At 45.1% G+C, this 13,950-nt stretch overlaps 1 protein-coding gene and 1 long non-coding RNA gene across 8 annotated transcripts in view; one reads left to right on the top strand and one right to left on the bottom strand.

Annotated features, from left to right (window-relative positions):
* Window positions 1–149: 149 nt before the first annotated feature.
* On the bottom strand, window positions 150–1,194 carry LOC109951597 (uncharacterized). The gene is made up of 3 exons (XR_002273632.1): window positions 791–1,194; window positions 620–705; window positions 150–196 (listed from the first exon to the last, which is right to left on the bottom strand). It is a non-coding gene; the product is annotated as an uncharacterized LOC109951597 (long non-coding RNA).
* A 2,334-nt stretch (window positions 1,195–3,528) lies between these two features.
* Window positions 3,529–13,950, top strand: part of LOC109951587 (reticulon-4-like) — a 23,447-nt gene continuing 13,025 nt past the window's right edge. The window contains exons 1-3 of one of the 7 annotated variants that reach the window (XM_020586162.1): window positions 3,529–4,315; window positions 7,366–7,419; window positions 9,259–11,145. In XM_020586162.1, the coding sequence (XP_020441818.1) occupies window positions 3,775–4,315; window positions 7,366–7,419; window positions 9,259–11,145 (2,482 nt within the window). In that variant the 5' untranslated portion in view covers window positions 3,529–3,774. Of the gene's footprint in view, window positions 4,316–4,706; window positions 5,172–7,365; window positions 7,420–9,258; window positions 11,146–13,950 lie in introns of those variants that run through there. The other 6 variants (XM_020586163.1, XM_020586164.1, XM_020586165.1 and 3 more) reach the window with 6 other exon arrangements.

The following is a 13,950-nucleotide window of genomic DNA, read 5'->3' as shown; positions in this document are numbered from 1 at the left end:
TGCCTCCTCCCCACCGACTGAGCGTGTTACATCAGGAATGGGCATTTGTTGTGTGTGTTGCTTACACTTGGTATTTCCATGGATTCAGTGTGTTGTTGCTGCTGGTTTGGTGGAAGATATTCTGCAGTGCTGCCACAAGGAGGCTGATGCGAAATATTCCTGAGGTGGGGCAAGGCATGGTGAGCATGGGATTTATCTGTGAGGATAAAGTACAGACAAGGGGATAGAGTTTGTAGGGCTGCACCTAACACATATCGTCATTGTTGTTTAGTCTGTCCACTACTTTTGTTAATGCTAATTAATATAAAATGACTGGGAGTAGTGAAACTGTCCATCACAAGTTCCCAGAGCACAGGAGACGTGGTCAGATGTCATGTTTCATCCTCCCAATAGTCAAAAACCCAGTCACTCATATAAAACAGCCAAAAGTCCTCACATTAGAGAAACTAGAATGAGAAAATCTCATCAATAAATGACTAAATCGATTAGTGAAATAGTGGACAATTTGCCTTTTGACTAACCTTTTCAGCACTAGAATAATAGTGAACTAGCCTGTATCGTACGCTGGCGAACAGGCTGTGACTCGTTTGTTGTCAGCATACCGCAGATGGGATATTACCTTATTTTAACTCTTGCTAGCCATGCCAGCAGCGTGGATGTCGAGGCTGCTTTGTTGGTCTGCCACTTTGGTCCAAACTGAAAGGGCTGAGCAAATGTCAGGTGCACGATCATAAAATCTGCCTCAGAGTTCTATGTTTCCATCAGGAAATAGAAAGAGGTTGAGACCTACTTGGTTTTCTGGTTCTTTATTAGCAGCTTCTGCTGCAGCAGAGCTCAGTTCACACACAAGAATGCTCTCACAAGATTAACAAGGTCTTTATACAGGAATAAACAGGCGGTAAATCAGCTGTGGGAGAGGAAAGGAGTAAGTTTCAGTAAGCAACAAAGGTTCTTATTAAAAAAGACGCCATGGCCTGGGGCCCAGCCTGCAGTCATAGGGTGTTTGACCATTGCTGCCTTTCTCAACCTCATCCTAGCAAAAGCCTCATTAGCAATGCAATTAACAAATACACATGTGATTAACAAACTGGTTCCACACACTTCGGTGATTAAACTAAGTCCTCTGACTTCGTTTAGCACCATCATCTTGCCAAAATTTTAATTGAACATAATATTTGGATTTTAAAACTTGTATAGCCCACGTCTTTCATCATAGGATAAGGATAATCACCTTTATTGGCCAAGTATGTTACACACAAGGAATTTGTTTCTGGTACAGAAGTGATGGCAGCCATCTGCGGCGCCAACTCAACCGATGGATGGCTCTAACCATCAGGGGGGTAACTGGGCGGTTCAGTGTCTTGCCCAAGGAGACATGGACTGGAGGCACCGAGATTCAAACCTTCAACCTTCTGGTGGGGAGACAACTACTCTACCCACTGCACCACTGTCGCCTCCTAGCTAAAAACATGCAGCTGTTTATCTCATTTGGCCTAAATTCAGTGTGTGTGTGTGTGTGTGTGTGTGTGTTGGCCCAGTTGCTGTAGGCTGCTGACATACAGAGCCACCTTTACTCATCCAGCAGGACACTGAGGATGATGGCAACTACTGTGATTAGCACTGGTTGCCGTGCAACAGTATGGCCTGTTTACAGTCTTTATGCTAAGCTAATGATCTAATTGTACCTTGGGAGTCCAAATATTAAGGCGGTAACATTTAAATGTGGGATTTTATTTGTATTAAGGTATATTTATACCGTGTTATTGTTATTACTGTGTTAGCCCTTAGTCCCACCACTAAGACTCACAGGGTGGTTGCACATGCATCTTCTACTGTGCATTACAACAGTTATACAGAAGACGTCGGTGCTTAACAACCTCCCTCACAACCAGTGTTTGTATTAACATTCAGAGGGATTTTTTTTGCAGATGTAGACAGTGATGTTCTAACTCCTTTCTACTTATCATGGTTTGATGATGTTGCTGATGCGGTGTGAGTGTTTGGCTTCTCACTCAGCGGTGATGTGAGATGATGCATTTTGCTTCTTGACCAGATTACAACATCATGACATCACCTCTCTGACCTCTCAGGATATCAGGAGAGAGCTGAGTCTCACAAACATGATGACAACAATCTGAAGGCTTCACAGCATCAACAATCACATGAAATGAAAAAAAAGGCATTATGGCACTACTCGGTTTTTCTATTCACAACATTAGATGTCCTATGAATTAGTGCACAGATATTAACCTAAAACCTATAAACAGGTGATGCTGTCTCACCTGAACCTGTAGGAATTTTGTTTGTTCACTTGTTTTCAACAGAGACAAGCACTAAACACAACATTTACAGATCATCACCTTCTGACATATTTAACTTGAGATCAGTCTCTTGTTCCCACCTCCAGCAGACACAGATCAACATGCTCCTCTGTGCACAGTGTGTCCGTGCCCCCCAGTGAGCCTCAGCCCAGTGCTCCCTCTCTGTTCGCTCTGTGTTTGGTCTCCACCACCTCCTGAGGGGAAACCTCTGGCTCTGGAGCTGCTAAATGCTCCACTGTGTTCCCCAGCTGCTCTCTGACTGGCTCTGTCTGCTGCTGAGCAGGTCGTGGACAGCAGCGGTTTAGAGCCTCTCCTCTACTCTACTATAAAGCTCTTGAGGGGAACTACACATTCAGCTGTGCTCACATTAGCTGCTGACTTAACTCAGACCTGGTGTGTCCACAGCAGTGTGAACAGACCAGACCAGATGTCCTCAGACCAGATGTGGGCCACCTGCCTATGTGCTCCTAGACCCGATTCCTCTCTGACCTCTGACTGTGCAGCGCCGTCAGAAAGGTCAGATCAGAATCCATGTGGTCATTCTAACGTCTCCTCCTCTGCACATACTGCCTGTCGTCATCATTCGGCGTTGGTCCTTCAGACCCGTAACAATAAACATGGAGGAAAGCAAAGACAGCGACGGGGTCAGTGGAGAGACCAGGATGTTTATGGAGAAGCTTCTGATCAGGCCAAACTGGGAGGAACATGTCGTAACCCGGCAGTCTGGGAAGAAACTGGGCCATTTGACACATGACACATGACCTGGTTGTTATTCTTGTGCACACGTGGCTCACATTTCAGTTACATCTGTGCATGTGTGGCAGTTTAGGAGCTCAGCGGAGCCGGGTACAGGGCCCTGACACACACGGACGGGAAGCAGCGACACAACAAGGTCAGACCTGAACACAACACAAGGCCTATGGTGTATAGCCCAAGTGGTCCTGATCTATGATATGAAATCTTTATAATTTAGTTTGTTCACACTTCTAAAGCATCACAGATCTAAAAGTAAATCTGATTTGGTCCACTGCAGCGGGTAATGTGAACGCAGCCTAAAATATCTGGTCTGAATGTGCTGAACTTTCTTCTGTGCTAGCCGTGGTTTGGAGGAGGAGCCTCCTCTGGTCCTGGGAGGGGTCAGTGCACGTTTACACACTCTGATTGGCAGCAGCTCGTGTCCTTCAGTGGTTAACCTGCAGGTAATTGGTCAGTGGACTTCCCCTCTTCCCTGCCTCTCAGTGACCATCTAAGACTCGGGTTCGACTCCGGGGTTGTTGTTTGTCGCGCTTATCCATACTTCGCCCCGTGTCAAAATCAGACTTACCGGAGGGAGTTAATCGTTACGGGGTCGTCGCTTATTCCGGTGGACGTTTGTTAGAGGAACTGAGTCGAAAACTTACCGGATCTGAAACTTTCTCCACCTCAGGGGACACTTTGTGAATAAAAAAAAAAAATGGCAGACGGTGAGGAGCAGCACGTTTCTTCCACCACTCCCCTGTTCAGCGAGGGGGTACACCACTACCATGCCGAGCTGGACTCCGTGCTGGATCCCGAGCTGCAACAGAAACCAGACCTCTTCAGCGTGGATGATATAGTGGACTTGGTCGGCGGGGCTAAGGACGCCCTAGAGAGGCACAGAGCTGAAGACAGTGCACCACATGAGTTCACAGAAACTTCCTTCGCTCCTCCAGAAGATCCAATAACGTTACTGGAGCCACAACCGGTGTCAGCGCCAGAGGTAAAGAAACCTGAGGTGGAGAAGGCGATCCCAGACTCCACTAGCTTTTCTTTTGTTCCTACGACCCCTTTAATAGCCGAGGAGCCTGAGGTCGTCGCCCCGAAAGCCGAACCGAAGCCACAGGCTGCCCCCGAGCCAGAACCTGTGTCGGAGAGCGACGCCCTCCCAGCGGCTGAACCCCGGACAGCAGCCCCAGCCCCCGCAGAGGCAGCAGAGCAACCTGCGGTGACAGACGAGCCACCAGCTCCAGCATCATGTGAGTATCTACATGAAAAAATACGACTAAACGACGATGTAACGTTTTGTATTTAATTGAAGCACTTAAATAATTGTCTTTATCATCAGCATGAGCGAATTTCATCCGACCTGCGTCCTCACGGTATTTTTCCATCTTTTTAAACCGGTCTCTGTGCATCTGAACTGGGTTAGCATTGTGTGCTCATCCAGACATAGAGATGTAACGCCACCTTTGTCATTTTAACCAACTTTGTTCACCTTTATACGATTAATGGTGTTAAACTGGGGTCATTTTGTGCGGATTATTAAAACACTTGTGTCGTTCCGTCACGGTAAATGTTAGCTGGTTAGCTCCAGATGCTACCCCGAGGGGAGCGGATAGTCTTTCACGGTGACCTGCTGTCTGACACTGTAATATGAACGGGGAAATCACACTTTTGACTAGAGGAGTATATTCAGTGTCAAAAATAAATCCATGTTCGCTGTTTTGGAGACTTCAATGAGCTAACTGCTAGCTGGTTGACCTCGGCTTTGCTGTGCTGTAGAGACCGGGCCCACCTGTTTTGACCAACAGACGACAGGAACGTAACGTGAACTGTTGCCTGGATGAGCTGGCAATTTTGCGCCATTTAGCCTTCAGCGATGTTTTAACAGCTCCCATTGACATACCTCCTGTCGTGTGTTTTAAAATGGGTTTACATGAATATATCTAATTCATTTCACCGTTATATGTGTTATTGTGCCAGACTGAGCAGCGCCCATCTGCTCCGTGACGCTAGCAACAACGCTAACCGTAGCTGCTAATTCGAGCTCCATTATCGGACCCTGGCTTTTTGCTTGCCCAACAGAGAGCAGCAGCGGCGGCAGGCTGTCAGGTACGTGAGCTGCACCATTTCCGTGTAATACAAACTTCAGGAACTGGTCCAACACAGCCGAGACTGAGGTTCCTCTTTCCAACACCGGGGTTGACTTCAGCGCTAAGCTAACATTGCAACAGCACGTTATTAACGTGAAAACTAGTCATTACAGTTACAATCGGGGCGAGACTATGTCAAATTGATGATTGAAAGTGGAAAGAAGGGCAGGAGATCAGACAAGGACCTGTCCGACAATGGAATCAATGGCATCTAACCGATAAAGCTGTAAGGCAGAGATTAGTCACAACAAAGGAATCCGCTCTGCGTCCACTCCCTGTCGGCGTCCCTGCATTTCCATATTACTACCACACTCAATTTTGACGCCTTAAATGAGTGTTTTCTCTTTTATTTTGTTACTCAGGCTTCAGGCTTCAGTCTTAAACCCCCTCCCCCCATTTCCACCCAAACCAACACCCCAACTGTAAAACGACTGCGTCAGACAGGCCCGTGTCTCCGCGTCACTGGTCCGAATGCTCCTCAAGTAGCCTTGTGGGGGTTTTTGGCCTCATGGTGATTCCAGGAAGTTCATATTCGGAGCTGAAGCTGCTGCTGTTGTTTGCTGAGCTGTAGCAGGTAAACAGGCCTGTGCGTGCTCCTCCAGGCAGGAGCAGCAGAGAAGCAGGGTGGGGCTGCTCGGTTAGGCCTCACACGGAGGTGGGGAAACCATGAAATCCAGTTAAAGCTCCGCAGTCTCCTGTGTGAACAAAAGACAGCTATGTTTCTTATCTGTCCACCATTAAGGCCCATTATGCTATGATTGAGTTTGCTCTTCATATTTGAAATGAATGTTCTCTTGTCCATTACTGTAGCTCATCTTCCTGACTTCATCTCTCTCAGACTTCCTTTTCAAAGTGAAAGTGGTTTTATATGATCAAATGTGATCTGTCCCTGTCTGTGCATATAGCCAGGTCAGGCTGAAGTCTGTGTCGACTGGCAGCATGAGGTGGTTTTGACTCGTATGCAGACTGGTCAATTTCTGTTGGATTTTCCATGATGTTCAGATTGTGCACAGTTTTGTGCACCGAGGTGTTTGGCATTGTTGTCTTTAGTAGAACAAAGGAAACAGAGGGAGAGAACTAGAAGGGTTAGCTGCAGTTATTTGGAGTGCAAAAGTACAACAACATGTGCAGCTCCAGCTTCACACCTGGGAGGATTTACTGCTTTTCTTTGTCTGGTATTTTGATAGCTAACTGGTATTTTTGGGTTTTGTCAAACAAAACAATGTATATGAAGACAAATCAAGAACATAATAGGCAGTAGTGAACACTGATACCTGTCTGGTAGGAGGGCTGCTACCAGCTGTCAATTAATGTGCAGGATATTTCCTTTGTTAATCGTTTTGTCCGTAACCCATTAGAAAAAGCACCACTGTCCAGGGGCTCAGGCAGATGTCCTTAAATGTCTTGTATAGTGCTTTATCAAGTAAATCACTTGATTAAATCAATCAAAACATTATTTATATTGCAATAATTCAATTCAAAGGTGACTGATTATCTGATAAGATGGAACAAATATGAACACAAAATAATGAGGCTAATGCACAAGAAATGACAAATTAATGCAAAAGTTTCAAAAGCATTAAAAAATAAAATGGGAAACAACATGAGGTGATGAAAAATGCATCTTAAAATAACTGCTGTAAAATATTTTATTCATAAATCAGACAAAAAAGGTAGGTTTAAAGTTTCTGTGTAAAATGTCAGTACAACAGCTGCTCTCAGTAAAAGTACTAATACCACACTGTAGAACTACTGTGCACTGAATAAAATATTTGGTCAATCTTTAATTGTAAAGCAACCAGAGCAGCAGAAAATCCTCATTTTCTTGGGTAAAAGTTGCCTTTCACCACCAGCTAGCCACGGCCTACAGGGGAACGGCATTTTAAAGCTGGGTGAAGAATACCCTGTGGGGCCCAGTGTGTCTCCCTTTGGGTTTCCTTAACGCACAGAAGCTGTAATTAAAATATCTCAGCTGAGGAACTTTTAATTAAATGCAGATTCGGGTCATCCACGGTTACCATGTCAGGTGAAGGTGATTTACATATTAGTTTCTGTAATGGTGGTGATTTGTGCCTCTTCTCCTGGTCTTCCTCCTCTGGGCTCACGCACCGACTCTACTTACTTTCTGCTTCTTTCTCTCCTTTCTTCCACAGATGTACCTTCTCCTTCTAAAGCTCAGCCTCATCCTCTGATGCACTTCCCTACAGGCAAGTCCTCTCTGCTCGCTGTGTCCTGTTGGCTCATTTCCTTTCACCACTTCTATTGTTTGCTCCCCAGTTTGTCATTCAGTCACTTCCTGTAAGAGGCAGCAAGTAGCCCACTGCATGTGAGAAGACGATTTACATTTTTGTCACCCATAGTTACACAAGACGCTTGTGGATTTGTAGTCTCTGAAACACAACCTGATGTTTGTCATTGCTCATGTTTGTGTTTCATTGTGACTCACATGTGATTGCACTTGTAGAGCAGACTGACATGAACCGAACCAAGTAGTTTGTAGAGGAATAATGATTCTTCTCAGTGACCAACAGGCCTGGAACGACATTCGTGTTGACAGAATTGATTTCGCTTGACAATATTTTGAAAACATTGTATGAGAGGAATCATTATTTAGCATCACTTAACAGTTGTGCTTGAATGACGCACTGGGCATAGTCTGTTGGCACCAGACCCGGGGCGACAAATCATCCTACCACCATGTGGTAAACAAATCACCAAACAGATTCAGCAAAGTGTTGACTGTGGCAGGTAGTCTCTGTTCTGCATTTGACCACACCTACCTGTGACAGAGTTGCATTACACTGTAGTGATTTAAATTCCCACCATATTAAAGGGTTGCTTTATTTTCAGCTACATCAGAATAAATTTTATTGGTCAGGTGTGTGGGACACACAAGGACTCCGACTCCGGTCCAGTGGCTCTCAGTCTGTATGTACAGTGTTCTTCCATAAGGTAACGATTAAACTAGATAAGACTGAGAGAACAAGAAAAGGAAAATGTGTGCAAACAAGAAAAAGAAATGTCCATTAGAAAAACAAAAATAAGGTACTCATAAAATATGTGTATATACATATTTTCACATGTGTTTCATCTCATTGCCTTCATCACAGTCAAAGGTGGACTCTAATGCATTAACCCTGATTAAGGCTGCAAGCTGAAACAGGGTCATTTGTGCTCAGTGCTGCTGTTGCTGGAGTTTTGACCCTATAACAGGGTCCTCCCTTCATGTAACTCACAAGTATGTAAAGTTGTACCAGAGCCCCTGAGCTCCTAGGGATGCCCACCACTGCTTTTCTTGTTGCTTTTAAATCTCTCCCTGCTCGACCTGCTCCTACTCAGCTAAATGAAGGTTCCTTTTCACCAGGAAGTTCCTGTAGGCTACTTTTGTTGCTGGGACCTAAAGTCCAAGAACCTTTCCCTGGGGTAAAGGTCACATGAGCAGATTGTAATTTGAGTTTCCACAGACCCAGGAAGAATACCCCCGGAACTAAATTTAGACTCTGGTTCTTCTGGTGTAAACACAGGTAGAGGAATTAAATCCCACAAAAAGGTCTTGTCCCCCAGGAAACAGGGCTTTTGACAGGTGCATGATTACATTAAACACCTGTCATTATACTGTACTGTGAACTGACTAGCTTTTTTTTAATGTACAGAACAGATGTGCAGGAACCGTCTATCAGCCACAGCCAACCTTTTGGCATGACTTGTCTGGTCAAACTAGGACTGTACGCTAAATCGTTTAATGAGCATGATTTAGATCCCTGTGCAATCTCGGGCTCACCTCACTGATTCTGCTGTGTTTGCGTTAGCATGGATATGCCTTGCATCTAACCAAGTGCTCCCTTTTCCTTGTCAAAAAGGAGCACAGAGATTGCACATGGATCTAAATCACACTCACAAAACGATGAATCGAGCAGCCCTAATTCAAACCTTCCTCAGAATGTCTTCAGTAACAGTTCTACCCAGGTGTGGTGGGCACTGTCAGGAATGGAGTGTGTCTTTGATATGTACTGTATTGCATTCTCCCTCCTCCCTCTCTACTCAAGCACTTGGGCAGAAGGGTGATTCCCCTGCTCCCATCTCTCCTATATCCCCTCTTCACTCCCCCGACTCTCTGGAAGAGCTGTCTCTGACCGAGAGTCCCAACCAAGCCCCTACTTCGGGATCTGCTGCACTCTTGGGCTCCTTCTCCACCGAATCCCCCACTACTCATTCCAAGGACATGCCTTGGGAGGGTGAAGAGGGTGACTCTGGACCGGGCCGCAGTAAGAATAAGGAAGACCTTCTAGATCCATTAGCTGGTCCTTACCTGAGTTTAGGGCAAGACCCAGGGCCTCATAATCCATGTGAAGACAGCGGAGTTTCCTTTTCACCAGAGGAGAAGCTGATTAGCTCAGACAGGTCCTCTACTGGCCCCTCCCCTGTGAACCCTCAGATGATGGTCCCTGAATCTCAAATTGCCTCCTCTAACCCAACAGAGCACTGGGATTCACCACTCCTAGCATCTGAAGACAACTCCAAGGTCTTAATGGATAGCTTCTCGAAGGACACAGCCCCCATTAGCTCTTCCAGGTATGAGCTGGACCTGCACAGCAACGAGTCTGATGAAGATGATGACTTGATGTACGAGGTAAAGAAGAATAATAACCCATTTGAGGGCTATTCCCCACTGGCAGACAGTGGCTACTCCCATTTTGGAGATTCCAAGTCCGATAGCAGGGCCACAAAAATTTCCGAGAGTCCAACCCCGGATCTGGTCCAGTATGGGCAGACTGGAGAATCCCAGGACAGCCCACCATCTTTCTTAGAAGAGGGGAAAACATTTGAGATAGGCAAGATGGCTTCTGACTCACTCATGCAGTCTGTAAGTGAGTTTTCATCCGGTTTTAAAGAAGATGATGAAGAAGAAGAAGAACAGGAGCTTTCTCCTCGACCAAAATCACTTCCAGACATCCTGAAGTCTTCCCCTCTCAACCTCAACTCCGAGAAAATGGACTCTGGCTCCTCTGAGGGAAGCCCTGAGGAACAGAGTCCCATCCTAGAACGGAGGATGATGGAGTCACCCAACCCTCCAATCAACCTGTCTGCTAACAACCCATTTGCTTTTGATGCTAAAGTGTCCCTCCTGAAGGAGATGGCTGAGGAGATGGACGTGAAAGTGGGCAACAAAGAAAAAGACGAAAACAAAAGCTTTGGTGCATTCGATCTTGTAAAAGAAGCTGAGGAAACTACTCCAACTAAGATCAAAGAAGAGGAACCTGTCAAGATTGAGCAGAAAGATTGGTTTTCCAGCCACGATTCTCCCAAAACGATTGAAAAGTTTGAGCCACTTGACTTCAAGAGCAGAAAGACTCCAGCTGAGGATTCAGACTCTGAGTCGCCGACAGCAGACTCTCTGTCTCCTGTCTTGGAAGCCATGGCCAAAAACCCTGCCAGCTTCCAGGTGGAGATGGAGAAGAAGGACCTCAAGATGGAGGTGGAGGAGCCAGAAGTGGCTGAAGAGGTCTCTGAGCATGAAGTGTCCTCGGAGGAGTTTGAGTTCATTGAGCGACCCCCCAGGGGTGTTATCGACGAGTTTCTTGAGGCTCTGGATACTTCCAAGTTTGCCTCCTCCAAGGCTCCAGAAATCCCTATGGATGATGATCTGACCTTTGGGCAGAAAGATGTAGCTCCGGTTTCTGCTCCACCTGTGTCAAAAGTAACCCCTCCCCCAGAGGTCAAGGAAGAGGTACCAAGTCAGAGCTCCTACTGCCTCCTGTCCCAGGCCTCCCCCCAGAAGAGCAAGGCTGAGCTGGAGAAGCTTGACGTCCAGCAGCCCCCAGCCCAAGCTCCGCTCACTCATTCTCCTGTCCAGAAACCAGAGGAGGCAGCTGCTAAGAAGAGCGGGGAGGGCAGCAAACTGTTCAAGATGCCAAACCTGAACATACGAGCAGGTAAAAAAACAAAAAAACACAGTTCTGGCATGGTCTGGCATGGACCCCCCTCCCCCCCTCCATCCTCCTCAGTTTTCACTGGCACTTCCATCAGCATAAGTTTCATCTTAACTCTTTTGTTCTCCTCAGTTATTTCTCACCAACCAGTTGACAAGCAGCTTCGTTTGATCCCATCACTTACTCCTTAGTGTCACTTTCCTTTCTCACGTCATCTCCTGTTGTGTTTTCTTTGACAGTTAACCCTTGCATTTTGTAGTGTCTGTTTTAATTTGTGTTGCTGTGTTTCATTGTAGTTTGACCTTTGCTTTTGCTGCATGTTCTGCATTTCTCTGGCATTAGGATAACATTATTAACATAATTTCTGAAGCACCAGATCATTTGGTTTATTTTAAGATTTGGTAAGTAAAATTTAATGTTCAGTTTTATTTCTGCTCTGACAACCTGAACCTCTACAAAATCACTTATTAAATTCACTTAAAAAGTACAGAATATTGTCTAATATCTTGAGCAGAGGTGAGGAATCATGGACTACAGGCCTGAACGGACATGTGACCACCTACAAACTCTCCTGCAGCCATTTCCTGTTGCCCACTGAGCATTTTTGCTGTAGGATTGGCTTACCGTATTGTCTGGTTTTTAGCTTCTCGGCACCACCTTATCGACCCCATCCGCCACTAGCAGCCACACCCTCTCACTGAATGACTAAGCTGCTGCTCTGGTGATTTTCTGCAGCCGAGGCCAAATACTGAATATCACAGTGACAATCTCTGTGCCAAGTAACTTGAGCTATGATGACATTAGAGGGTGTTGAACTTCCTGTCCACCCAGTACTCTAAATATTTACCTAACTGGGTTATTTTGACAAATGTTAGCTGGTATTGATATAAGAAATCAAGAGATTAATGATTATGAAATATCAAGTGCCAGTACTCTGGTATACATAGCGTATGGACTCAGAAGTTGTTCACCTTTCTGTCATACATTAATAAATTATGTGAACCAGATACACAGCGTTAATGAAAATGATGGTTAGTTGCAGCCCTATGGAAGATCTGTCCGCAGGTAATACATGCTGGTTTTGAATTGATTGTGCGGCTGTGGCACTGGTCTTTAGTACGTCAGTGAGGTGGTGTGGACTGGATTTTGTGGCTAAAGTTTCATGTAGACATGAAACACTGAAAGTTCACCCAAGTGGTGGAGAGAGTCTGATTAATAGCCTCCGTGATGCTGCTCCCCTGTGTCTAATATCCAGAGCAGGCACTTGTCAAAATGCCACAAAAGATGGCTTTTAAAAGTGCATCTGGTCTGCAGAACCCAGTGTTTCTGCTGCATCCTTCCTGGGCCCAGAGGTAATTATCTGAGGATAACACTGTGGTACTTCAGAGAAGGAAGTAGCAGGTGGATGTCGCCTCCCTCAGGTCATTTCTCTGAAGACGACGCTTAGTCTTCATTTTAATAGATGACTCAGTTTTCTTTAAACTAATACTGATCAGTTAAGATTCACACACTCACACACACACATTGATGCCTCCACACAGCACTGTGCACGTCACAAACTGCTGCTGTGTAACTAGAGCAGCAGGACTTTGCTCTGTGGGACAAGCCTCTGTGCGTGTGCTGGAGGGATCTCCTGCTAATCACAGCCTCCTCCTCCTCCCTGCATTGCGACACTGGCAGACCCGCACAAGCTTCTCTGACCCAGAAAACACTCGGCAAATGTTCTTCATTGTAGGAGTTGAGGTGTGGCGCTGCAGTCTGATTGGCCCGTCACGCTGGGAGCAGATAACTCTGTTCATTTTGATTTGTCATTCCAGCTTCTCCTCTGATCACATCGCAATAATTTGAGACCTTTCTTTACTTTTCTGTTTTCCAATCAGTTTATTTAAAAACACAAATTCCTTCCATGGATGTAGGTTATGTCTTAGATGGATGTCGGAGGAATAACTGCAGCACTTCAGCATATTATTTCTTACAGATTATTCACCTGTTTGATTTGTTTAGTCGTCGGGTCTGTAAGATGTGAGAAAATGCATCCTTCAGTTTATAATGTCTTGTTTCCTCTGACCAACAGTCCAAGAAACAGACATTCAGTTTACAGTAATATAAAACAGAAAAAAGCAGTAGTTCTTGGCAGGAATTTGTGTAATAAAGTATACATTGATTTATTGAAATGGCTCTGTTAATCAGCTATTAGATTGATTGAAATTGCTGCAGAAGTTCTTTATGGAATCTGTTAAGAAGCCCGTCAAATAAGCTTAACCCTTTCTTTTTGCAATGGGCACAAAGTTGATTTAAGTCAAGATTCAGGAAGCCTGTCACAAGCTGCCAACAATCATGTAGAAGCATTTTTTTGTTGATAAATGAAAAATGTACTGATTTATCAACATGAATCTCAGCAGTACTTCAGACCAACCCCAACAATGAGACAGGTCTTCAATCGACTGACTTCACCTCAGCGGGTTCAGCCTCTGACCTGGATTATTCTATGAGTAACAACTGGGTTAATTTCTCACATTGTATATTACATATGATGGAAGTAATGTGAGAGGTTGCCAAAGTAATTTTTGTCCAGTCTCTCATTTGTTAAAAATCAGCCTTTGACATGAAACAACTATTTTAATAGAGCTAGTAAATCAGCAGTTATCTAATTATATGTTCAAATATGAGTCATGCAGCTTCTGCTTTTATGATGCCAAACTGAGTTCATTTTTTTACAGTACTTTACCTTTATTTTGAAAGGGAAATGCATAACAAAGTGCCCCCAGTATCTGACACGGTCATTGTAGTCCACAGTTTTCTAAATGC

This window comes from Monopterus albus, unplaced genomic scaffold (assembly GCF_001952655.1).
Source record: "Monopterus albus unplaced genomic scaffold, M_albus_1.0 scaffold397.1, whole genome shotgun sequence".
Taxonomy (NCBI): Eukaryota; Metazoa; Chordata; class Actinopteri; order Synbranchiformes; family Synbranchidae; genus Monopterus; species Monopterus albus.
The sequence above is the reverse complement of the archived record's forward strand: the minus strand, read 5'-3'. Positions and strand labels throughout refer to the sequence as shown.